The 24,166-nt window shown below is 39.5% G+C and overlaps 4 protein-coding genes and 1 long non-coding RNA gene across 10 annotated transcripts; 3 read left to right on the forward strand and 2 right to left on the reverse strand.

Annotated features, from left to right (window-relative positions):
• Positions 1–5,815: 5,815 nt before the first annotated feature.
• On the forward strand, positions 5,816–8,089 carry LOC112288438 (uncharacterized). The gene is made up of 2 exons (XM_024532599.3): positions 5,816–6,439; positions 6,893–8,089. Exons 1-2 carry the CDS (start codon positions 5,816–5,818, stop codon positions 7,457–7,459), a joined length of 1,191 nt encoding a protein of 396 aa, XP_024388367.1. The 3' UTR covers positions 7,460–8,089.
• LOC141045913 (uncharacterized) lies at positions 7,668–9,245 on the reverse strand. Its single transcript, XR_012218490.2, has 3 exons — positions 9,107–9,245; positions 8,897–8,982; positions 7,668–8,592 (listed from the first exon to the last, which is right to left on the reverse strand). It is a non-coding gene; the product is annotated as an uncharacterized LOC141045913 (long non-coding RNA).
• A 150-nt stretch (positions 9,246–9,395) lies between these two features.
• Positions 9,396–15,543, forward strand: LOC141045914 (uncharacterized). Of its 2 annotated transcripts, XM_090254143.1 has the most exons (3): positions 9,396–11,082; positions 11,343–13,020; positions 13,230–15,543. In XM_090254143.1, exon 1 carries the CDS (start codon positions 9,963–9,965, stop codon positions 10,638–10,640), a length of 678 nt encoding a protein of 225 aa, XP_090110269.1. In that variant the 5' UTR covers positions 9,396–9,962; the 3' UTR covers positions 10,641–11,082; positions 11,343–13,020; positions 13,230–15,543. The 2 variants fall into 2 exon arrangements, with proteins under 2 accessions (XP_090110269.1, XP_090110268.1); XM_090254142.1 differs by having other exon boundaries at positions 11,343–15,543.
• On the reverse strand, positions 11,374–18,058 carry LOC112288437 (chitin elicitor receptor kinase 1). 3 transcript variants are annotated; one of them, XM_024532596.3, is made up of 14 exons: positions 17,750–18,058; positions 16,129–16,720; positions 15,616–15,940; positions 15,199–15,229; positions 14,935–14,957; positions 14,619–14,756; positions 14,192–14,379; positions 13,744–13,833; positions 13,331–13,433; positions 12,841–12,992; positions 12,644–12,726; positions 12,198–12,363; positions 11,917–12,015; positions 11,374–11,702 (listed from the first exon to the last, which is right to left on the reverse strand). In XM_024532596.3, the coding sequence occupies exons 2-14, from the start codon at positions 16,474–16,476 to the stop codon at positions 11,529–11,531; spliced, it is 1,920 nt and encodes a 639-aa protein (XP_024388364.1). In that variant the 5' UTR covers positions 16,477–16,720; positions 17,750–18,058; the 3' UTR covers positions 11,374–11,528. The 3 variants fall into 3 exon arrangements, with proteins under 3 accessions (XP_024388364.1, XP_090110266.1, XP_090110267.1); XM_090254140.1 differs by lacking the exon at positions 17,750–18,058 and adding an exon at positions 17,370–17,729; XM_090254141.1 differs by lacking the exon at positions 17,750–18,058 and adding an exon at positions 17,157–17,344.
• Positions 18,059–19,467: 1,409 nt separating this feature from the next.
• On the forward strand, positions 19,468–24,003 carry LOC112288726 (ferrochelatase-2, chloroplastic). Of its 3 annotated transcripts, none has more exons than XM_090254144.1 (10): positions 19,468–19,986; positions 20,207–20,586; positions 20,889–21,078; positions 21,255–21,356; positions 21,515–21,618; positions 21,746–21,872; positions 21,981–22,133; positions 22,414–22,514; positions 22,594–22,855; positions 23,077–24,003. In XM_090254144.1, exons 3-10 carry the CDS (start codon positions 20,983–20,985, stop codon positions 23,299–23,301), a joined length of 1,170 nt encoding a protein of 389 aa, XP_090110270.1. In that variant the 5' UTR covers positions 19,468–19,986; positions 20,207–20,586; positions 20,889–20,982; the 3' UTR covers positions 23,302–24,003. The 3 variants fall into 3 exon arrangements, with proteins under 3 accessions (XP_090110270.1, XP_090110272.1, XP_090110271.1); XM_090254146.1 differs by having other exon boundaries at positions 22,654–22,855; XM_090254145.1 differs by having other exon boundaries at positions 22,414–22,483; positions 22,617–22,855.
• The last annotated feature ends 163 nt before the right edge of the window (positions 24,004–24,166 follow it).

Here is a 24,166-nt window from a genome sequence, read left to right on the forward strand (position 1 = left end):
GCTGATTGTCACATTTCATAGCAAAGTCAATTGCTTGACTCAATGTCTAAGGATCAGATAAATTAAGCATCAATTTCTTTACTTCATATTGTAATCCATAGAAAAATTGGCTGATGAGTGTTGCATCATCTCACTTGATATCTATCGCTAATTGTAAAAATTATGAAGCATATAATATCATTGATTAATTGTCTTATCGCAAGATACAAATTTTGTTGGTTGCAACATAGATTGCATCATGTTTTCCATACATAGATTGAAACTCTACTAAGAATGCTTCCAAATTATCTAATATTGGATCACGTCATTCAAGAAATGATGAAAACTATGATAAAGTAGAATCTGAAAGTAGTGTTTCAATAAATCTGACTTGTAATCCTTGAATTGGATAACTTTGAGGTTGTAGATCAATCACTAGTTGTACATGATTGATGAATCCTCAAAACTTAGAACTTGTGCCATCAAACTTCTCAAGCAATCCAATTTTTGGTTCCTTGAAACTTGAACAATGTTCCATTGTAGGAGCAATAGTATGGCTTGGTATAGTCCAATCATCTCTATATCTTCATTGCTTGATAATCTTATTGCTATTTATGGTGGTAGACTGAGTTGATACATTCCAAGCATTAACTCTCTCATTTACTCTTGCATTTGAGCCATTCCACTCTTCATTTCAGTAAGCTCTACCATACTAGCAGAATAAAAAGAAAGGTGTCTATTCTCACAGAATAAAATATTCAAGAATCAAGAAAAAAAAATCTAGAAATAATATCAGTTAAGAAGAAGGTAATCCACAGCTTCTAGTATTCTTATGCATTATCAAGAAAAAGGGGTAATCCACTTTTAATCAAGAAAGGACAAAGCTATAATATTGTATGTGCACTCTTGTCAATCTGTCAATGACACAAACAAGAAGATGATACATAAACTCGTGGAATCTATGTCAAAAAAAAAGTGACAAAATAGAAGAAAGTATGTATATTCAAGAAAGAATTGGAATGGCTATTGCCAAAGACTAAAAAACATAAGACTCTTGAAACTAGACTAAAAGCAAAAAAAAGAGTTGACAAGAGTGAATAAGGCCTTATTCTTGCCTCTATATATACTACTTAACTAAGAAATATGTGGCAATATGCTATAAGACGTCTAATATGCATCCAACTTGTAAGACACATGTGTAATTTGCAAGGCAAGTTTCCTAGGTGTGTAGCATATGTCCAACTTGTACTACAAGTGGTCAACATGTCGACACACGACGTCCTTGTTGGTTAATTTTTCAACCTACCAATCACCTATAGACATGTATAAAGGCAAAGTAGCATCTATGAAGCTTCTAAAAAGCTTTCCACAAGATAATATCATATTTATCTATTTTCACTTCTATCTATTCTTATTATCTAAATAGTTATCAGGATAAATATGTACATCCATGACTTGTTTTGCTTTTTAAATCTATTATAAAACAAGAAAAAACTTGATGCAAATAAGAATGATTTTGCATCTATTATAAAGAACCAAATTATATTGTTCAATATTATCTTAAAAAGAAGAAAAATCACTATATTAGGAGTATAATTTTAAAAGAAGACTATGTATCAAAAAAAGATTTGCTTAGTAATATTAGAAATAGTGCAATTGGAGTTTTGCATCATATCATCTTATGAAATTTCTATACTATCTTTAAATCCTTTGCACATATTTTAGTATATCTTTGTTCAAGACCTAAAAATTATAATGTACTTGTCTTTTGGTTTCTAAAATTTTCTATCTTTTTTTGTTATTATTAATTTTTTTTAATATTTCATAAGATATCATTAGTAAAAAAAAGTCAAATATATACATGTACAAGTTAAAAATCAAAAGATTTTTATATTTAGAAGATGTCACCTACAAAATTGTATAAGTAGAAGTAATTGTAAAATGTCATAAAAGTCTAGTAATATTTAATATTATAAAATCTTCAATAATTTTTTATTTTAGATTTATTGTGATTAGAAAGATATAAAATTTATATAGATTTTATATCTTCTAGTCTTAATTTCTTCTTTTCTTATTTAAGAACTTCAATATATATATATATATATATATATATATATATATATATATATATATATTATTCAAAAAGAATCATATTTCTAATTTTTAGAATTTAGAACATTTATATAAGTTGCGAAAGAAAAAGATTTGTTTTTTATTTATATATCACCAAGTATTCATTTAAATTAAGGTTTTAATAGAATTCTAAAGAAATACAAAAAATAAGAAGATGTATTTGAGAAAAAAAATATTAATATACTACTAATTTTTTTTGTAAAGAAAATAAATACATACATGCAAATGTGTATAAATTATTGTCCATTCAAAAAAAATTATTAATAATTTTTATCCTTTGCTTTATATTTTGGTATGTATTAAGAAAAAAAAAGATAGTAAAAAATTACATTTTAAAATAGTTATGGCCATTTTGAATATAATGTCATGCCTTTTGGATTTACAAATACTCCAATTGGTTTAAATTATTGATAAACAATGCAATTTATAAATTTCAAAAAATTTACTATTAAATAATGTAATAAATATTAAGAGTATGAATCTAGTCAAAACTCAAAAGTCAATACATTTTCATATTATTATAGAAAGAAGAAAGTAAAGGCTTCATTTGATAATATTACAAATGACTATTTTTAAAATAGATGTGCTAATTGTTAATTCTCTATTTTACAAAAAAGTTCTATAAGTTGTTTATTAATTTTTTCTTCTTTATTTATAACATCTATTTGTCAATAGCTAATTATTGGATTTCATAGAAATTTTTAATATAACATTAAAAAAAAATGAAAATAAAATCAATAAATTTTCAAGATTCTTATATAGCTCCTACATTTCTTCACTAATATCATATGTGCACCAATGTACAAGATAATCCAATTTATTTTGGTACCTCATTGAATCCAAGACTTCTACCACTTTTAATTCTCAGTTTTAATCTAATTTAGTAAGAATTGATAGTAATTTTTTTTAGTATGTTAATTTGCATAGAAAGCTTGAGAAGAGACATATAGAATATAGGATGAGTCTTCATTGATTGCAATAATTGTAATTATTATATAATTAGATTAATATATTTTTTAGATAATAAATGGAGTGAGCCTTTAATAATCCAACTTTTTACATAATCAACTAGTCTTCATATTACAATAGGATACACATTTTTTTATCACTAATTCTAAATGGAAATTTTTTTAAAAGAAAAGAAAAAATCATTTGTATTAGTTTTTTGTTATTTTTAAGCATCTTTAAACTATATCTTTCATTGTCATGGATCTTATAATTAATCTTAACTGTTAATTTTTTAAAAAATAAAGTATAATACAATGAAGTCTATCATCTACATTTATTTCTAATAAAATTGTACCTAATTCTATACTTGATATCTTTGTTTCAATAAAAAAAAAAAAAAAAAAAAAAAAAAAAAAAAAACTTTAAAATTATATATATATATATATATATAAAATAAGGATTAAAGTAGAAACCATTTTAGAACCTAAAAATGCCACTATTGCATCTTAGCTCCTCTTAAATTTGTCTTTACATGTTTATTGTCTAAGTAGATGAGCAACTTCAAAGAACTCCTTGATTAATATTAAATAAAAAAATATAAATTCTAAAAAACACAAAATATCATATATCATTTATGAAGTTGTTCAATTCATAATAGTTTGTACTTGTTAAAAAAAACCTTGCCCTATCACAATACAATTTCATTATATACAAAATAAATCTACATATATTAGTTTAGATTTGTTAATATTATTATAAATTTTATATAATCATATTTAGAATATTGAACTTTTTATCTTAATAATGCATTTCATCAACACTTTAGGATATCTTTTTATAGATCTATTAATAAACAAACTTCACATTCTATATATATATATATATATATATATATATATAAATATATATATTATCATGTATTTCATAAATCAAAATCATAATTACCTATCTATCTTACAATAAACAATCAAAAATAAAAAATCAAGCTTCCAAATACTTAAACAAGCCACATTACTAAAACACGCCTCAAATACTACCATTACTTGAATAAAGTATGAAACATATTAACATAAAATTACTCTTCCTACACAATACAAAATCCAATACACACACACATTCATATCCAAAGCTGACCGTTGACGTAGTGCATTCAAAATCAACGACGGGTTGACCAACGTCTCCGTCAAGTTACCGATCGTCGTTGTTGTCGTCAAAGAGTCCCCGATCTCGTGTAATAGAAAGCCCTCAGTTATATCACGTTCGACGTCGCTCATCATGCCACAGACAGAAATTAAACAACAATATAAGGAAAAATAAGTAGTAAATAATAGACAGAAGTTCCGAAAGCTTCATGCATGCGATGCCAGTAAAAACGACACACCCTGCTCGGGCGGCATCGAAGCCGAAGCGATGAAGGGCTTGGATTCAGGACAGTGTGGTCTGTGCCATTTTGTTGAGGTCGTGAGGGACTTCTTGAATGGCTGCGGTGAATGACAATCTGGCCAACAAGCCACACTACGCGCAACGAACTTGTTGATCAAGCAGTCTGGCCCGCAGCGATTGTTCCGACGAGCGCGCAAGTTGGGAATGGCAATCCGTCGCGAAGACCAAAAGGGAAAGGTCCCAGGCTAAAGTGGGACTTTGGAGGAAACCATCGCGGTGCGGGAGGGGGGACTCGTCAGCTGCGGCGCTGGGTTCGCGCCCGAGGCTCTTGCGAAGATGGCCAGATATTATTCCCATCCCCCATTGGTTCAAAGGTGTGGCCCGAACCGAATTCTCGGCCCCGTGGAACGCGGTACGCTCTGCCAAAGCTGTGGATATTTGCCGAACTAGTCTCGTGGCTAGAATTCGTCCTCGCTCGCGCATGTGGTGATCCGCGGCCACCGCCTTCGTCAGCCGTCGTCCCCCCCCCCCCCCCCCGAGTCCGTCCTCCGTTGGACCAGTCCTCGTTCGTCGCTGTCGATCCCCCATGGCCTCCAGTTCCCCTTGCACAACAACTGCAGCCTCCGCAAGTTGTTGGTGACCTGCGCCCCATCACCATCCCCCAAATTGCCACGACAATCACCTTCGTCTTTGTCATCAGCGACTCCTGCACCCTTGTTGCCACCTCCTCAAAGCGGTCCATGGTTGAATCTTAGAGTCCATTCAAACTGTAAAATTGCGCGGAGGTATACGTGGTGGGATGCTGGCTCACTCGCGGTTCGGTGCAGTCGTTTGTGACGAGAACAGTTCTTCAAAATAGAGTTTGGGTCGCATCCGTGTGTTGGTTAATCGTTTTATGAGCGGGACGCCAAGTGTTTGAGTGAGATCGGAGGCGGTTTTTGGTCTTGAAGTCGAGTCTAGGAATCAGTATAGTGGACTACAGGTATATTTCTAGAGCCACATTGGAGTCTGCAAAACTTCTTTCGTTACAGAGTGACCTAAGATCACCGGTGATTGGAGAGTTCCGTGCCGCTAGTTCATGCGGCGGTGCATGCTGATGGTATTGGATTGTATAGGCAGAGACGTTCTTGTGAGCACATTATACAGCCTTGAGCGTCTTGGGCGGGGCATTCAATTATTGAGACTGCGAATCGAGCAGGAGAGGTTTAAGTGTGGTTAAGAAAGTTGTATAAAAGGGCGTGGGATTCTTGGTCGAAGATCAAGGGAATATTTTTTAAGGTGATTTTTGAAGATAAAAGGTTTAGTAGGGAGACAGAAGAAGGGCGGAGCTATTTGAGCATGTGAGCGAAGAATCTTCGAACAGAAGTGACCGATGGCGAAGATGCATAGAGGATGCGAGTTGTGCGACAGTGTAGCATGTTTATATTGCTCAGCTGATGAAGCCTACATTTGTTGGACTTGCGATGCTAAGGTTCACGGCGCCAACTTCTTAGTGGCTAGACACACACGGTCGGTTCTCTGCGGAACATGTGGAATCTCAACCCCATGGCGGATATCTGGGGCGAACCCCACGCCTCTTACAGGATTTTGTACAGACTGCTCACAAGGAGAGTCCCAGGGCGAGTGCACCACGTACAAGGACGGAACCGTTTTGGATAGTCGAAGAGTAGCTTTGAGACTAATTCCCGGAGTAGTAGAGCGGTCAGACTCGGTCTGTGAAAGTGGCTGCTCCTCAAGTATCCGTAAGATCTGCGAGGGTGTAGAAGGTGTAGAGGGTACGCTTCCACCTTCACTTTGTGCGAGTAGCCTATCTCAGCTGAGCAGTGGAGATATGGGAAGTAACAGAAGTGATCAAGCGAGTCCGTCCTCAGGTATCTGCCAATCGCTGAAGAGGAAGCGGTCCTTCGAGTGCTGCTCAGGAGAGTCTTCTCCACAGAGCAAACAGATTGCTACTAGAACGACGGAGGATGTCAAGAGAACTGCTACTCATAGCCAGGTAATGAGTGAAACTTTCAAGTGTAAGATGGCGACCTCACTTGACTAGTTTGCGTTCCTCAGGAGTGATACAGTTGGAAAGTGTCAACCCCTCCTCTGTCTCTCTGTCTCTCTGTCTCTCCCCTAAGAGCTATAAATTAAGCGGACTGCTTTCTGTAAGTAGCAGAAGACTTAGCTCTGGCTATATTGCACTGTGGCTTACTGAAGTTTCGTCCGATCTGAAATGAACTAGTTTAGCAGTAAGACTGCAGAAGTCGACAGCGAGTGGTGAACCAATGGAGAGACTAGATCATCCTGATCAAAAGTCCTTGAAAATTTGGGCCTTTGTAAAGTGTTGTATCCGGTGTTTTGCAAAGGTTTTGCAGGTAAGGCATGCCGTTCCCAGTAGATGAAAATGTCACATACGACCACTGCCAACGCTCTGCTTCTCAATTTTTTGTGGTTGTTGTTGCAGTGCGAGTGCGACAGTGTTTCTTCCTCTTCTCTTGGTTGTCGAACTAGTCCTACTCACGCACATCAGGATCCCTTCTTTGAAACAAGAGACTGTATCAGATCTCAACCCCAAGCGTTCCGATCCAGCAGCAGAGCTCTCACCACTCTGTTAACATCTTCCACTAAGCGCCATCGAATGGAGGACCGCACACAGATGAGGCCTTCGTTTCCACGAAACCAGCAACAGGCGGTATTATCCACTTCCAGGTTAATGAGAATGCTTGCAAAATGGCATTGGGACCTGCACCTGAGCAGCCCTGGTACAGTTCCCCTTGCGTTGCGCATATTTCGCAAGGCAACCAGAACCATGGCTCTAGATGTTCTCTCAAGTTCAGGCGTGCGTGTCACTCTGGCCGCTTGCCTGCGGTTGGCTGCAGCATTCGACGAAGCCCAAATTACTGTTCCGAAAGCAAGTGAAGTTGCAGCTTGTGCTCGTGTATCCACAAGAAAGCTGGTGATGACAGAGATCCAGCTGCTGGCGATTCTGAGGTGGAGAAGATGTCCAATTTGGGCTGGTGTTCGCAGATAAAATACATCATACTTTCTGTATGTGTTGCCCGCATTCCCACGTTACACATGAAGCCACAAGTCTTTCAGTATCATCTTCACGAGTTTCCGCAAATTTATGAAAAGATAATTTATCTTTAGGACATAGGAGACCATGTCATCTCCTGTAGAAGCTTGAGCCTAATCTCTATTTCCCGTGATAGCTATCGTTCGTATAGCGAAAGTAGGAGTTCTGAAAAAGCTCCAGCTCTTGTGGCCAACCAAAAGATCAGGAACAAGATTAACAAGACTAAGTGCACTTACGGGGGTCTTGATGTTGTAGGCAATTTGGCAAACTGATCGTCAGTAGACGGCACTAATGAATTAGGGAGGTTTGCTAACGTAAGCTCCTCTAAAGGTTACGAATTTTTTATGTATGTAGGCGTAGAACAGCTTGATCTGGGCCCTATTCCTTGCGGACGTGCCCTTAGTGAGAGAAATTAGTTTTTAAATTTTTTTCAGGTTGCTAGGACTTAACTGGTCAGAGAACATACGGTATGCTCAGTTCAGGCCAGAGTACATAGGTAGCTTATAACGTTCGATGGGACCCCCTTTTATGATACATTGTAACCGCTATTCACATAGTTAATACATCCATCGAACATTTTCTTCAGCCGATATTTGTCGGAACTGGAAGTCGTTCCTTAAAACTTTGTGTTGATAACCTTCGATCGATGAATCTCTGAATCGGTTCTTGCTTGTAGAGTACTTGTATGTAAATCATTTACTCTCGTCTGCTGAATTGTAACCATTTATGGTCAGACCTCAATTGCAGTTACCTCTTCCAGCTTGGGTCTCTTAGATTGAGTGATCTTCAGAGTTGTAGAGAACAACGTCGGTGAAACTCGTTACTTCTAATATTGTGCAGTATGCTAAGAAATATGCTTTTACTTTAAATGCCTATCAAGCAACTAAATATGGATATTCCCACACATCATTCTGGTTTGACTTCAGAAGTGCACCCGAGGCTGAGAAATCTTTTGACTCAGTGTGAAACCATATTTACGATGCATGATGATGAGAGATGTGTGAAGGAAGCTTTTGTATGGTGGTGCAAATTCCACAATCCTTTGACATCTGCTTAGTAGCATGGGGCTATAACACAAAGAGAGTTGTCTGCACCTAAGAAAAACGGAATTGTGTTATTCCCCAATTTCTTAGTCATTGGATCTGCTTGTCTTGACATTTTGAAACTCCTTGCCTCACTGTAGTAGGAAGAAATAAGTAAAAGACCAAACCAAATTCTTGAATTAAACCAGAGGAAATAAAAGAAGCCGTGAGAAATTCAATTTATTCGTGTTTCGGTGCGTGTCCACGCTGCAGAATGTGGTTTTTAAGATAATGGGTCCTGACTTGCTTAACTGAACCCAACCTTTAAGTGGTACATTACTAAACTAGAGAGTTTGGGTGAAGAGTTCACCTCCTCCAATGCAATCGAAACTTATCACATCTGACTCTGCTTTCCCCGTAGTTTAGTCAGCTGGTGCAACTCTGCAGTTTCAAGTTCTGGCTCAGATTGGGTTAGAACTTCCTTCTCGCAAAATATATCGGTGAAATGTTACATAAACCTTGGCAAATGCACATCATCGATCATTTACAGCAGGTGGTTTAGGGTCAGGCTTTCACTTACCAAGTAACTTATCGTTAGGTCTGCAAAAACAGTTTCGCATCACTCTATTGTCTCTCCGAGGTCACTCTCTTGCCCTAACATCAGAACAACCCAAAGAAACGGTCCAGTAACATTGTGAGAACAAATATGCCATCAGAATGGCGTGATGCTGTTCAATTCTATACAAGGTGTATTTCTGTTTAATGGTACTCACATGTACCTTTCATAAAAGGGTGTGAAGGCGGAGAGGCATCAAATGACATGAAGAGACAATCATCCATTGGTAAATAGCCCTTGAGTCCCTCCTGCCAAACACGCTCATCCGGGACTCGGCGATGGAGTCTTTTGACTATGGATAAGAAGTAAGGTCATAATTGAGAATCGTCTTCGACTGTCACGTTCATCAGACCTTCCCATTGTTATTTGATACTTCAATGAACATGCGTGTTCTGCAAACCCTGATGGCTGGTAATCCTACGGTTTGAAGGCATCCCCTGCCGATCTTACAGATGTGTGCACATAGCTCAAGTATTGGAATTCGAGCTTCAAGCAAGTCACGATTACCACGTTGAATACTGGACGATCTGTTTGCGGAGATGGGAAACAATCTCTGCTGAATCAAAATTACGAGACTCCGCCACAGTCTTGTTTTCGTGGGATACAGCATGATATGCCAGGTCGATAATATGAACTCATCAAGAGGAATGCGACACAATTGTAAGGTCCGGGATTGTGTGTAATATCTCCATATGAGCTAGCCATAAATTGGTGAATGACCGCAGAAAGTGTCGATGCGACGCAGCAAATGATCCTGATGACGATGAGCTTCGCAACGGTTTAACGATGATTTAGACCAGCACTTCGACGAGTTTGATTGATGGCTCGTAATTCGTCCACGAAGTGCAGGGACCAAGGATCTCCAAATCCAAACTCCTACAAGGACAACAAGCACCTCCTGCGGAATAAATCAACCAATGAATCACCGAAGAAAGCAGCTTACGATTCAGGCCGCCCCCTACCTTTAGGCGTCTTTCCCGAAGCACAACAGGTGGGAGCAAAAGACAAGTTCGCGGGCTTCAATAAAAAAGTGAAAGAATCTCTCAGACATTCAATCGATTCGTATCCAATAGACCATCCATCTTCCCCGAGGTTTATGGATTATCCCTCAACACGCGCCGCTCCAGCCCCATCGCCGGCAGTCTCCGATGCACCCGACGGCAGCGCCGAGAAGGTGTTGACTGATGGATCACACAGCGACTCGGAGTTGCAGGAATCGATCTACTCGCAACAGAGGGTGCAGATCAAGAGGCTGATGATTGGGGTGTTCCTGGGATTCCTGATTTTTTCTCTGTTGTGGTGGTGGTGGTTCCCGAAATCCATTTGGAGAACACTCAGGTACCAAGATGAAGACGACGAGGTGAACGTGGAGAAAAGCCGGCGCAGGTTGAAACGCCAAATGTGTTGGTTCAACATGCCATGTCAATACGATTGCAAAGAAGATGAGTGGACATCTGGTGATCCGAGTCGCAAATATGCTAAGCTGCATTGGCCATAATCTCTCATTCGAAAGTTCGTTTAGTATACTAATTATCCACTTCTTGTGGAAGTAAACGACCGAACCCATTGAGCTCAGTGTAGGCATTTTGTTCAGGAAGAGTGCTAGAGTGCTCTCATCTTGCGAAATCTGCTAAGACAGGCTTCGGACGGAAGCTCTTTGGAGTCTTGGCTGTTCTGCAGCTTTCAATTCTGTGACCATAGGGAACTTAATATGCCATTACGAGATATCAGATATAGACATCCGTCTCGTGTGGAGAATTCAAAATGCTGGATCTGTGTTAAATGATCACTATCACATCAGCTCACATCATAATTACGTTTTCCCAAAAAAAAAGTAAAACATTACATGTATGAACACTTACATTCGGTGATAGTCTACAGTCAAATGAGGGGATTACAGGCGTGCTATCTATCAATTGATGTTCGACCCATGTAGAGAGGTAAGTCTGTAAACATTGTCTGGAAGATCAGGCAAATTATAATCTATTAATTACCAAAACAAATATTACTACCTGCTTAACTGGAAGCTTTGTATGGTTATAAAGCAGAGAAATTGTCAATGTTAGTTGATAGGGTTGGTAGTGGTAGGTACATTGAGAATCAGATCATTAAGTTGCTCTAATGCATAAATTTTTGAATGTTGAAGCACAAATAACTCAGAAATTAATGATTTGGAAAGAATGGTTGTCTGTATGAACAGCGGAAATAGCTCAAAGCAGAATGCAATGAAGTGTTCCAAATCTCGAAAAGATGTTTGATATTAAGATTACAGACAGACTGAAAGGTATGATTGACGACGATGATAGCGAAACAGTCTGTATTTGCTAAAGATACTTTCACCTCAAGTATACATACCCCGCTTCCAAAGAAACTTCAAAACATTAAATTATAATTGGTCATTACCCGATGGCGGCTGTGACTGGCTACTAGCTCGGCTGAAATAACCAACATCCCACTCTTGTGTAACCGATGCTAATGTCATCAATTGCACTACAGCAAACCTCATGGTTGGCCTCATGTCAGGCGATTGATGAGTACACCGTCTCGCCAGTTGTGCCATCTGAATAGGAAGCAAACATTCTTTTGTTAACTAAAAACATCAAGACTCAAAACAGGAATCGTTTCGTTAGAAGTAGGACACGAGCAGTGGCAACGCGTGATGGAACGTCAACACGAAAAATCATCATGTTGAGCAGAGGATTGATCATAATTTGCGACAAGTAAACGCCTCTATTCCATTTAGTTTCAGAAAGTGAAGCTTTAAGATCACTTACCTTCCAAACAGCGTCTAATGAATACTCGCCGTTGAGAGCAGGGTCAATACATTTGGGGAGCAATGTTTTGCCATCTGGATCGTTGAGTACTGGCTCAAACTGCATCAGCCATTAAGAAGAAATAATTTGTAGTTTATCAGAATATGGCACTTTATATGCTCCTACTTGATGGACACAACATAGCAGACAGAAACTAAGTGACGACTCGTAAAGCTGCACTTGTCTACTTGAACAATGGATCCACAATTACATAAAAGAATTTCAAGAGAGAAATTACGTACGAAAGATGTGAGCGTTCTGCTTTCTCGATTTTGAGCTGGAGATTGCTGGTCATTTTCTGACGGAAGTGCAGACGATATAGCTACTCTCCCAGAGATAATCTCAAACAAAACGACTCCAAACGCATACACATCCAACTTCGGGGACACTTCGCCATAAAGTGCGTATCTGAAAACCAGTATGAAGCTTAGTCCTAGTACTAATGTTAAGGTAAGAGTAACATCATTGAGCACATCAATTACTGGATGGATATCCCACAAAATCAAACCTTACAATAGCACTTGCATGAGTAGCTGGTGGCAACTTTTACTGCTTCACTCATTAGAAGAATTTAAGTCTGCGGACATAAACCTGTAAATGAAGCAGCCCAAAAACTCCATTTCCAAATTTTTAAAATTAAAATTAAAATAGATGATTTCCCAAGGAACCCGTGACAGAAAAGACATACTCCGGTGGCATGTAGCCGAACGTGCCAACAATACCAGTACCAGTTCCCTCCTCTGCCAGCTTGGCCAAACCAAAATCTGCCACCTGCAAAGAATAGGCACCACTAGACTATGTTTAAAATGGAAGACTTCAGCTACATGGAGAACATACAAACTTAGATATTTAAGATCAATGAGTATTAAGAGAACTTGGTCAGACCTTGGCACGGAAATTATCATCTAGGAGGATATTGGCCGACTTGATATCACGGTGTATATATGTTGGTTTGGTGTGCTCATGAATGTATTCCAAACCACGAGCCGAATCTAGACATATCTGAACTCTTTGTAACCATGAAAGTGGCGGCTTATCTACCCGAACAAAAGACAACAAAATTTAGTAAGTAACGTGCAATCACTAAGATACTACATGTACTTAAGATAAAAACTGAAGACTTGAATGGCTTGCATTACTACCAGCACTTGAATCTTAATAAGACCCTAAAATAGAGATTAACACAAACTACTAACATAGTCCAAAATAGAAAATTCACAATGAGAAAGAAAACAACAAACTTTCATTTCATCAATTGCGATCACTAATTGCAGGATTTATCTAAAAACCTCGTATTTGGATTGACTTAAAAGTCAGTACTCCTAGACATTTGCTTCAAAGACAAAAACCGGCCACACTTGAACCCCCTGCTTACCATCAGATTTTCTGCGACGAAGATGATGATCAAGAGTTCCATTCTCAATGTACTCGTACACAAGGAATAAACTATTTGTGGTACAATAACCAATTAGTTGTACCTGAACGAACATCCAGATGCCAAAGTTGCACTCCATCATACATCTCATGATGGCAAAATATGGACGTGATTTTCTCTAAGATCCCCATACTTGTAAAGATACCAGTACATGGAAGAATTGGAACCAATCAATCAAATATTAAGATATATGGCATTCAGCTCACTAAGGCAGGTTACGGTAGAAATGAATGCTCAATAACGATCTTCGAATGTAATGAAAATAACTGCGGGACAGGGGAATGTCAAATGTGACCCCATTGAAGCATATCATTCATACAGAACGTGAGGATAACAGAGAGTGAATCACTTACCAAATTTGTATGATGAACATTGGTTAGAACTTGCAACTCTGCCAGGAACTCCTTGGTGCATTGCAAGGTCATCTTCTTGATGGCTAGCTTCTGCACATTTTTGATACACAAGAATAATAGCACAACAAAACTTCTCCTGAATTTTCAAATTCTGAGCACTACAAAATCAGATTGACAATTCGAAGGATGAGTTAAGTGACAACCTTTTACTTGTTACTACACAACCTATGAAATTTGTAGACCAAAAAATAAATAAGTAAATAAATAAAAATCAAATAGTAGAACCCTAGCTTGTAGTTCAATAAAGTGAACATGTACCACAAAAATCATATGCGAACAAGAGAGTAAATGAAATTAATCCGAGAACAAAATGTAATATTAACTATTTAAATAAAATAACTACATACAGACGGGTTCCTTTCTACCAGGATATGTGATAGATAATAACCTGATCACGGATGACACCATAGTAAACAGAGGCAAACCCGCCTTGACCAATCTTCTTAGCCAAGCTGAAATTATCAGTGGCTGCAGCTAACTCTTCATACGTGAACTCAACTGACTTGGGAACTGGCAGCATGGTTGAACCAGACCTTGAAGGCTTACTTCCTGCCATACTTGAAGAGGATAGTAGACCTGCATATTTGAAAACGCAACTACAAAGGTATATCAGATAACACTTGAAAACACTGAAGTATCTTAAGCAGTCATGATTCAAAATTAAATAGTTTGGAGTCCTTCCAGATGATAATGTCTCAAACTTGTCAGACCACTACATTTGATACCAAATTAAGCAGCAGCTACTTTGAAACAAAAGATAAGCTGATTCATTGATGGATAGAAGAAAGAAAACGCTGCAAGTGTCCATTCAATACCTGACTGCTGCATCGTAGGTTCCTTTGCTAACTTCCGTCTACGGAAATGTTTGAATCCAAATATTAATGCAAACAATAACAAAACGGCAAGTACAATCCCTCCAACTACAACCCCCACAATGATGCCAACATTTGATCCTGAGAACCAAAAAAGATGAGTCCCGATCAGCATAAGAAAGGCTAACCTTAGTGGAAACTTTACGAAAGGAAAAGCACACAAGAATCACTAAAATCATTGTCTTAATTCTTTTCAATTCATTTCATTTCAATGCATCTAATGACAAACAACAGAAATCTCGGTCCCTTGGACGCTTACTGCTTGAGCCACCACCACTGGAGCTGCACACCACCAGGCATCAACGACTGTAAATTTAGGACCAGACCATGTAGATTATTAGTGATTTACACTATGTAAAACAGCCTGTAGGAGCAGTGACATGCTACAGGTATGTCAACTAAGGAAAGCATCACATTAGCTGCAGCAGTGGGCTTAGGAGTGTAAAACATTGAGAAGAGACCAACTGCACCATAACGCGCACCAAAAAATAAATTACTCCAGTGAACTGTGCCTAAGACATACCCAGAAAAAGGGGGAAACGATCCATTCGCAGCTGCAAAGAGAAACAGAAATAGAAACCTAATTAATTACACATGTGAGCCAAGTTATATGTGACCACTAAACAACAAACCATGGTTTAGGAATTGCTCAAATACACATAAATTTACTTTGAGATAGGAACAGTTTTCATTATATAGAAAAACCATACGAGGAACGGTTACACTTACGCGAGCATAACTCCAATCATTTAAATTTCGAAGCAGTCCAAAAAATTTAAGAAAACCAAATGAGACGGATGACACCTAGATTAGTTTCAGATGTGTCAATCCCAAAAGTACAAATAATACACTGACTCATGGTTCAGATTCGACATTATTGAGTACTTTACGGAAGGAATAGGTAACACATTACAACCATCTAAGTAGAATGCAGACCTACCTTTCGATGGTATAAAAATAATCGAATCGGGCGAGAGATTTCTAGTGTCAGAATTGAATTTTGATATGACATCCGCGTCCACACTAAAATTTGTTGAAAGACTAGTAAGCTGGTCGTCGGCTTGCACCACATATGTGCTAAAGAGACCATATTTAGGGTCCACATTCGGATCACCACAATAGCATCTCACAGGAATAGTAAGACTTTGGCCTGAATAAATAGAGCTGAGGTCGCCCGAATTCGAGGCAGATCTGACAGCCCCTACCGTCGTCAGCTTCTGGTAGGTGACATCCACAACCTTCTCCGCAGTATCGTTAGTTGTGACCTGCAATACACAATTCTCGTAAGAGCCTTCCTAAATGGAACAGTTAACCCAAAGGCTGGGTTCCAGCGCATTACGTGTTCATAATGTTGGCAACAACGACTGACTCCGCAGCATCAAAACATAAGATGAACAGGACAAGGGACATTGCGAAGATGCAGACACAAATGTGCGGTAAATTATTCGCTTACCGTGTAAGAAAATCGGTGAACGAGTTCGCCATTCAAACACAAGCAGTCAAAGGGAAGATAAATATTCGTCCCAGCTTGGATTGAATTGGCGTCCACAAGTTGAGGATTATAGGCCAGCACTTCAGAATTGTTTGTCTGGAACCGCCCTTGCAATTTCTCAAGATCATCACCTTGTTTCAGTCTATAATATGCTAGGGCTTTACATCCATTGGGAGGAATGCAATCGGCATCAACAATGAGAACCCCAGTCTCTCTTTGAGTAACACCAGAGAGCCACAATACTAACAATATAAGCCAATACTTATAAGTCCGACAAAGCTCGCTCTTCATTTTCATTTGGAATTTCATTTTTGCGGGAACCCACTCAAATATTTTCACAACAACTCCGCATATAACTTAGAAACAACCCACTGTAGGTAAATACTTAAACATCCTTCGACATTGATGTGAAGCTTAAGATGCAAGCTTTTCTCCGATTCTGCCGTTCCTTTGCCTCCAATTCGGTGAATGTGGAGACTCGGGTTCAGCGCACAGCAAAGAGACCTTGAGCTCCGTCTTACGCTCCAGGAATGAAGGAACTTAACAAAATTCACTGCAGCAAAGGTATAAACGTGAGTATGAGATAAGTTGGAGTAACCAACAAACTGCCTCATGACGTCCATTTCTTCATGATTTACAGGTCTCCTCTTTCATATATCTAATTTTTAGCACGTAGCAATTGGACGATGTTCGGCAGCATGAAGAACGTGGAGAGGATTTGAAACAAAAAAGATTCAGTGTCATAAAACAAAAAGAAATTACGACTGCGTCAAGAGCAAGGGATTTGCCCAACACAAAGGCTCCAATTTCTATCAAAACAATTATACCGCTCCTTACTATTATCTAGCAGAGCTAGACTCTGCACAGACAAGCCTAAAGAAAGTGACGCTGGAACTTGAGTAGCCCAAAATACGCAACCAGCACTTCCTTCCGCACCCAACAGCAGAAAAAGATCGATAGTAAGCACCTTGGAGACCTACCCCTCTTACCTTAACCTGGTCCCTCGCAAGAGACTGAAACTAAATCCGTCCATCCCTTACAACCTCTCCACCAGCAAACAGTCCATGGAAAAGTAAGGGGAATCACTTCTATTCCATTGAAATTTACCCACCCCAAAATTCAGCATTCGAACCGGGGTACCAAATCAATCAGGAAACAGGCGAGTGCAAACAACAGACATAAAATTTGCAATTTACACTTACAGCTGTAATAGAATTCAGAGAAGCCCAATTCTAATTTTTCGAACGTACTAGATAGCGTATTAATTTCCTAGTGTAGACAGGAGCGAAACATGAGTTTCTGTAAACTGGAGAACAAAAGATGCAGACTGCTCCTGTTCGGCGGTCTAAGACTTCCACCCAGCTCCTAAACGTCATCACACAGCCAGAAACCTCTAAAACGATTTTCATACCGCCCTCACAGCCCTAAACATAGCTCACCGAACTCCAAAAATCCTGCTAAAAACGCCATGCGAATCTCTTCAGCCCCATACACATCTAAAAATATATAGCCATAAATATATCCATAAGCACATATTTACACCCTGCATGTCCCGATGTCTCTCCACTCCGACCACACTTACATCTGTGTACCACTGAGCTTGAAAAACCTGTACCCATGTCAGCATGCCATCGTCTTCCCTCATCTCAAATCCTTCACACCTCCCAGATCGCCATCCGCAATGCACTCCCCCAATTGTAGTCTGAATTGCAGTCAAAGTTGGCACGGCTCTCGGTGCCATGGGTGCATTGACGAAGCAAACCACCACGCGTCTCTAGGAGGCGGCGAACACCGAGGCGCAACACGGTTACGATAGTGGGGGGGGGGGGGGGGAAGAGTCAGAGAAAAGATGGCACTCTGTGTGTAAACGAGCTCGAACACAGATGTCACACAGGAAGCCTTTCTCAGAAGCCAGTTTGTGGCACGTTGGGGCGTCGTAGGGGGTGCTCCCCTGCCATTCTGCCGCCGCGGCCTTCGCCCCCATGTCCGTTCTGCCCCTATAGCCGCTCTTAGAACTAACTCGCCCTCCTTTTTAAGAGAAACCTTTGATCATCCAATCATTGGATACTTGTCACACCCACCTTATTTATCACATTTTCTGAACAATTTCTGAAGATTTTTTTGTTGTTTTGTTTTTCTTGCTCAATTGTCTTTCCTGCAATGCCCCCATATTGAATCAGAATATTTGGCTTGACTTGCCTCGGAAACAATAGTTTGTAAAATGGTGAGACATTGAGTTATCCCTCTAGAGCTCACTCTTGATAAGAACACTACTAGAAAGGTACATTTGTCTTCAGCATTAAAATGCACTTTTTATAATGTGAAAATTTAATTACAAGTTGAAACAAAGGTCAAAACCATTAAATGCTATGCAGTTAAAGATCATTTTATTCAACAATATGGGTGAGCAAAATTAAGCTTTTGAAATGCAATGTGTGTGTTTTTTTTCCCAAAGAACATGGGCAATGGAATCCTTCACAAGATTCCAAACTTTTAAACAAGTATTGCTCTATCAACACTATTTACAACATGGCAAGTGAAAGGTTTATATGCATCTTTGGTGTATATATGTATATGTATATGTATTTATACACATACACACACAAACAATGAAGGAGTACAATAGCCACAAACACCATTTAAGTGAATAAGTAAATGTGGTAGCCGCTGTTTGCACTTGGAATGATGAAATTGAATCCATGTAATCAATGTTATCCACATAAAGGAAAAATGGTTAATATTACAAATTACAAAAATTAGAAAGCAATCCTTGCATTCAAGAGGATTGTACTGACCATGAAGAATTTAAAGGTTGGTGCGGTTAGAAATGGGTGTTGCTATCACAGCAACAATGGTAAGAATCCACATAAATAATGTTTTATAGTAAAAGTCCTTGTTAATATTTAAATATGAATCCAACTGCTTCAACTTCTACAGTGCATACAAAATTGGTGCTTGAGATTTGATTTGAAATGAACCTAGACAATAATGCATTTACATTTACACATTTGAAATGCTCATTTTTGAAAATTAACGGGAAAATTGACAGAAAAGAAAGTTTAAAGATTCAGAACCTTTCAAAAGTTGTCAAAATGTTGATTTCCATTTTCATTATTAAATACCTTCATCCCCGTCCGTATGAAAAACATAAAGCACAGCGTAAAATACGAGGCGTCGACGTTGCAAATTAGGACGATCGGGTGGGAAGGCAGTGTGAAAGAGGAGAAGTCCACACGACAGTTCCGATCCGGAACATGCGTCGGGCAATTGTGAGGAGAGTTTCTGCAACACGCGGGCTTTGCAATTCGCTCCCGAGCCACTGCTGGCCAAGACCTCGTGATCCTCTCGTCAATGAATCCCTCGCGCCACTCGTATTTTTTTCCAACGTGTTACGGCGGATTCGGCGTGGGTGCTGCCAACTGGGCTGCACTTGGGAATCCTGTTTCGTGGGCATCTCAAGGAAATTCAGGGAAGTTGTGCTGTGATTTTGCTTCTTTTCTAGCATCTGTGATTGATCTCTGGTAGGTGTCTGGATGAACTGCAGATGCCAAGCTGTGAGTTGAATTTTGACACAATGGATCGAGGCTGCTTGTGGGTGGTGGATTGTTTGCGGCAACTGAAGCGAAAGGAACTCATTGTGAGGTCTATTGTAGTAGTAGTAGTAGTAGTAGTAGTAGGTCTGGAACTTAGTTGTATTAAAGTTTGAGCTTAGCTTTTAGTTTGAGTCGAGACTCAGCCCAAAGGTTCGAGGCGCTGGACGGAATGGCGTCTACTATGTCATTGCAACCGTTAGTCCTCTCGTCGTGTTCGAGGTCGCAGGTCAGTTGCTCAGTTGAGAATTCGCGCCGAAGTGGTCCAATTTCCGAATTTCCTTGAAATGCAATCTCCTCAGTTTGTCTATCGGACTGAAGATTGTAGCTAGTAACTACTTTTTTTTTTTTTTTTTTTTAGTTTGCTAACTCCCAGGATTTATTTTTATTTTTGGTTTTTGCACATTCCAATGTCTTCGAAGGTTTGACCCAGAATTCCTGACTTGCAGGCGCTGGTGAGAGCTGCTCTTTTTTGCTCTCACCTCTATGTGTTTATTTTCAAGACGTCTCAATAGTCACATACTTAAGCAAGGAAGCTGTAGGAAGCGACTTTATCGGATTTCCTGACATTAATGAAGCGCCATGGAAGTCAAGTACGAGTAATTCACGGAAATGCTGTGCAGTCAGAGCTAGCGACTCCGCTGTCATAAGAGATGTTGTAGCATCAGTAAACGAGGAGGTGGAAGTGATAGCACCAGAGGATTTACAGATTGCCAACAGTAAACAAAAAGAGGATCCAGAAAGAGTAGGAGTGCTGCTGCTGAATGTTGGTGGACCAGACACACTTGAAGATGTGCAGCCTTTTCTATACAACCTGTTTGCAGACCCGGTAACACTACAATGAACCCCTGCAAAAATAGTAGGAATGATTCATTACGGCTGTTCTACAGTTCGATCAGAATTACTCTCCAGTTGTTATCCTGTAATACATTAATGCACGGGCATACGCTTCAAACTAGGCTTGGTACCTCATAATTATCTCGTCTAGGCTGCCTTCAATCTCCATTTTTATTTATTTATTTATTTATTTTGATCAATTCACTACCGTGGGACAACCTCATTCACCGTAACGAAAGTTTAGTGCTTGAGAACGAGGATCATATGTGTGGAACTGAGTCTTTGTGATTGCAGGATATCATTAGGCTCCCGCGCTTGTTTAGCTTCTTACAAAGACCATTAGCTACCTTCATATCTACTTTGCGAGCTCCCAAAAGTGCTGTGGGGTATGCTGCCATTGGAGGAGGGTCACCTTTGCGGCAAATTACAAATGAGCAGGATGTTGCTTTTGCGGCTGAATCCCATACCCGCTGATTACTTGATGGTTGTATCACGCTTCTGTTCCAGTTGCTTTTGCAAAGTAAATGAGTCTCTTGTTAAAGTACTCCTAGCACATTGTGTTATTGGTTTTGTCCTATAGTACACTAGATCTTAAGGTGGGATGCCGATGTCATTGTGAGAATCCTCTGATGGGTGTGTGATATGTCTTATGTGGACTAGGCTGAGGCTCTTACAGCTGCGCTTCAGAGTAAGGATTTACCAGCTAGAGTTTACGTAGGAATGAGATACTGGCATCCTTTTACAGAAGATGCCATAAATCAGGTATAAATCCATATAACCTGTTTACAAGTAACTGGTTATTATGCTTAAAGTTCAAGTAAATACTATAGACAATATGGGACTGTTAAAGCTATTCAGTGTGTTTGGGATTTTGTTGGTTGGGCGCTTGTTCCTTATGAGGTTTGGAATGGAGTGTGCAGATCAAGAAGGATGGAATTACGCGTCTTGTGGTCCTCCCCTTATATCCTCAATTTTCAATATCAACCAGTGGTTATAGCCTCCGTCTTCTTGAGAGCATTTTCATGTATTAAGAACATTCATGTATTCAATACCTGAAGATGGGCCATTCTTGCTGGTTTTGTTTATGGGAATCGCAAATATTAGTATTATGTATTGGTATTTAACTCTTTCGTTCTTATTATGACTGGTAGGGAGGACGAATATCTCGCTAACATGCAGCATACAGTTATTCCATCATGGTACAACCGCGATGGATACTTGCAGTCAATGGCAACGCTTATTGAGAAAGAATTAGTGAAAATTGAGAAGCCTGAAGAGGTGGATTTCATCTTATATGCACTCTAACCGTCCGCACTATGTTAAAATTTATGCTGCGTAAGAGCGGGGCTTGAAATTTGTGAACCCTAATGTTTTGTGTTGTGTCAGGTTCACATTTTTTTCAGTGCTCATGGCGTACCTGTGGCTTACGTGGAAGAAGCAGGAGATCCGTATAAGGCTGAAATGGAAGAATGTGTGCAACTTATTATGGCTGCAGTCAAGGGGCGAGGTATCCGCTGCCCACACACACTTGCGTATCAGGTAAGCTGTACGACTTCATTTAGGATTGGAAGTTCTATTGGAATGGGTAACCAGATTGATACGCTTACGATACCAATTGTATTCCAGAGTGTACAGAGTAAAATTAATTTGTGTCCGTTTGGTCATTCACGTATTTGTTATTGTGAGTAGGTAGCTTAATTAGGAAATGGTAATGAACCTTAGCTTTATGAAGTTATTTTTGTGCCTTTTTAATCAATTTCTTGAATCTAATTAGTTACGACCTGACTGTTTCTTGCTATGTTTTTGGTATTGTGAGCAGAGTCGTGTAGGACCAGTTGAGTGGCTCAAACCGTATACTGATGTTACAATCAAGGAGCTTGGGAAAAGAGGTGTGAAGAGTCTCTTGGCCGTACCTGTCAGGTTTGTTTCTTGCTCCTGTCAGTTTTAGATGTAGCATTGGGTTGTCATATATTTCGAACTGTATACATCTGTATTTTAGACGGTTTCATTATGAAAATGCAGACTTGCTTCGTGGACCGAATAATTGTAAAGGGTGCAGCTTTGTTTGTGAGCACATCGAGACCCTGGAGGAAATCGACATGGAGTACAGAGAGTTGGCCCTTGAATCTGGCATTAAGAACTGGGGTCGTGTACCTGAACTGGGTTGTGAACCCGGTTTCATCAGCGACTTAGCAGATGCTATTATTGAAGCTCTCCCTTACGTGGGTGCAATGAATGTTTCAAGCCTAGAAGCTCGTCAGGTATGAGACATTCTTCAACGATGCTTTATTTCCGTTTCGCTTCTGCTTGTTATGCGGGTCCTTTTTACCAACCTTTGATTAGTTTCAAGTATTGGGCGATTCTTCTTTAGTGACGAAAAACCACTTAAGCACTGAGGCTGAGCAACATCTGGGTGTTTCAGCACTGTCTCAAGTATGTTAAGATGCACTCTTGTCTAAGGAGCATGCCGTTTCTTGTGCAGTCGCTTGTGCCGTTGGGTAGTGTGGAGCAGCTGCTTGTCACATATGATACTCTTCGTCGAGGGTTACCAGCACCGGTGGCAATGGGGGAGTGGGGATGGACCAAAAGTGTGGAGACGTGGAATGGGCGTGCTGCTTTGGTGACCGTGGTGACTCTGCTTATTCTGGAAGTCACTAGCGGAGAAGGCGTTCTTCACCAATTGGGCATACTACCTCTATTTCACTAAATTTTGTATGATAACTGAAGCGGGCATCTTGCTGAACAACATACCTCATAAAACTGGAGTTGAAGAGGAGTGGAGTCTCATCAATACCAACAAATTCCACGGCTACGTATCTCGGTTGCTCTGCAAATGCAACTATTGCTCAGTGTGAAGACTTTGGTACTAACTTTAGACACGATTATTTTATCTGATCATTCTTGTACCTCTGCAGGAGTCCATCAAATACGGAGGTAATTTTGAAAAGGTTGACATACCAGAGTGGAGGAATCTTAGCGGTTAACTCAAGAACCAAAGATCCTCTTCATCTCATTTGATGAAATTTGCTTTGTGTTGCCTCAACGTGTGGAGTGTCTCTTAGTCGACCTGTACATGTCATTGTAGAGAGGTAACAATCGGCAATCCTCATTACAACATTCATATGCCATAGGAACTGTCTGGCAAAGTTGCTGGATATCATTGATGAATAAACATGAAAAAAAAGCATCTATTTGAAAGGCGTAGCTTGGCGACGTTCTTTGAGAATTCTACTGTTCTTTAGTGATTACTGCTAGTCGCAGCAACGCTGTTTAAGGTACGGGTGCTAGTAAAAAGAGTTGTCCTCGCTGCAGGGAGCTGCTTTTGTATGAATAGTAAGACTCTCTGGCCTGTAAGTCCTTGAACGCATTAACTCTGTTGCTAACGTTAGTTGTGCAAATATTCTCATCATATTATTCTCGTTGTCAAAAATTCGTTCTGGAAGTTGTGTGCTCTATTCAGCTTGATGCAAATTTTAACTGTCTCTGGATACATTAACAGCCAGCTGGGCGTAAATCAGATTAAAAATTGACCTCGACTTCCGGGTTCGGGTCTTCTCACTTATTCGATAACC

The sequence above is a fragment of the Physcomitrium patens genome, chromosome 11 (genome assembly GCF_059467195.1).
Source record: "Physcomitrium patens ecotype Gransden chromosome 11, ASM5946719v1, whole genome shotgun sequence".
NCBI classification, from domain to species: domain Eukaryota; kingdom Viridiplantae; phylum Streptophyta; class Bryopsida; order Funariales; family Funariaceae; genus Physcomitrium; species Physcomitrium patens.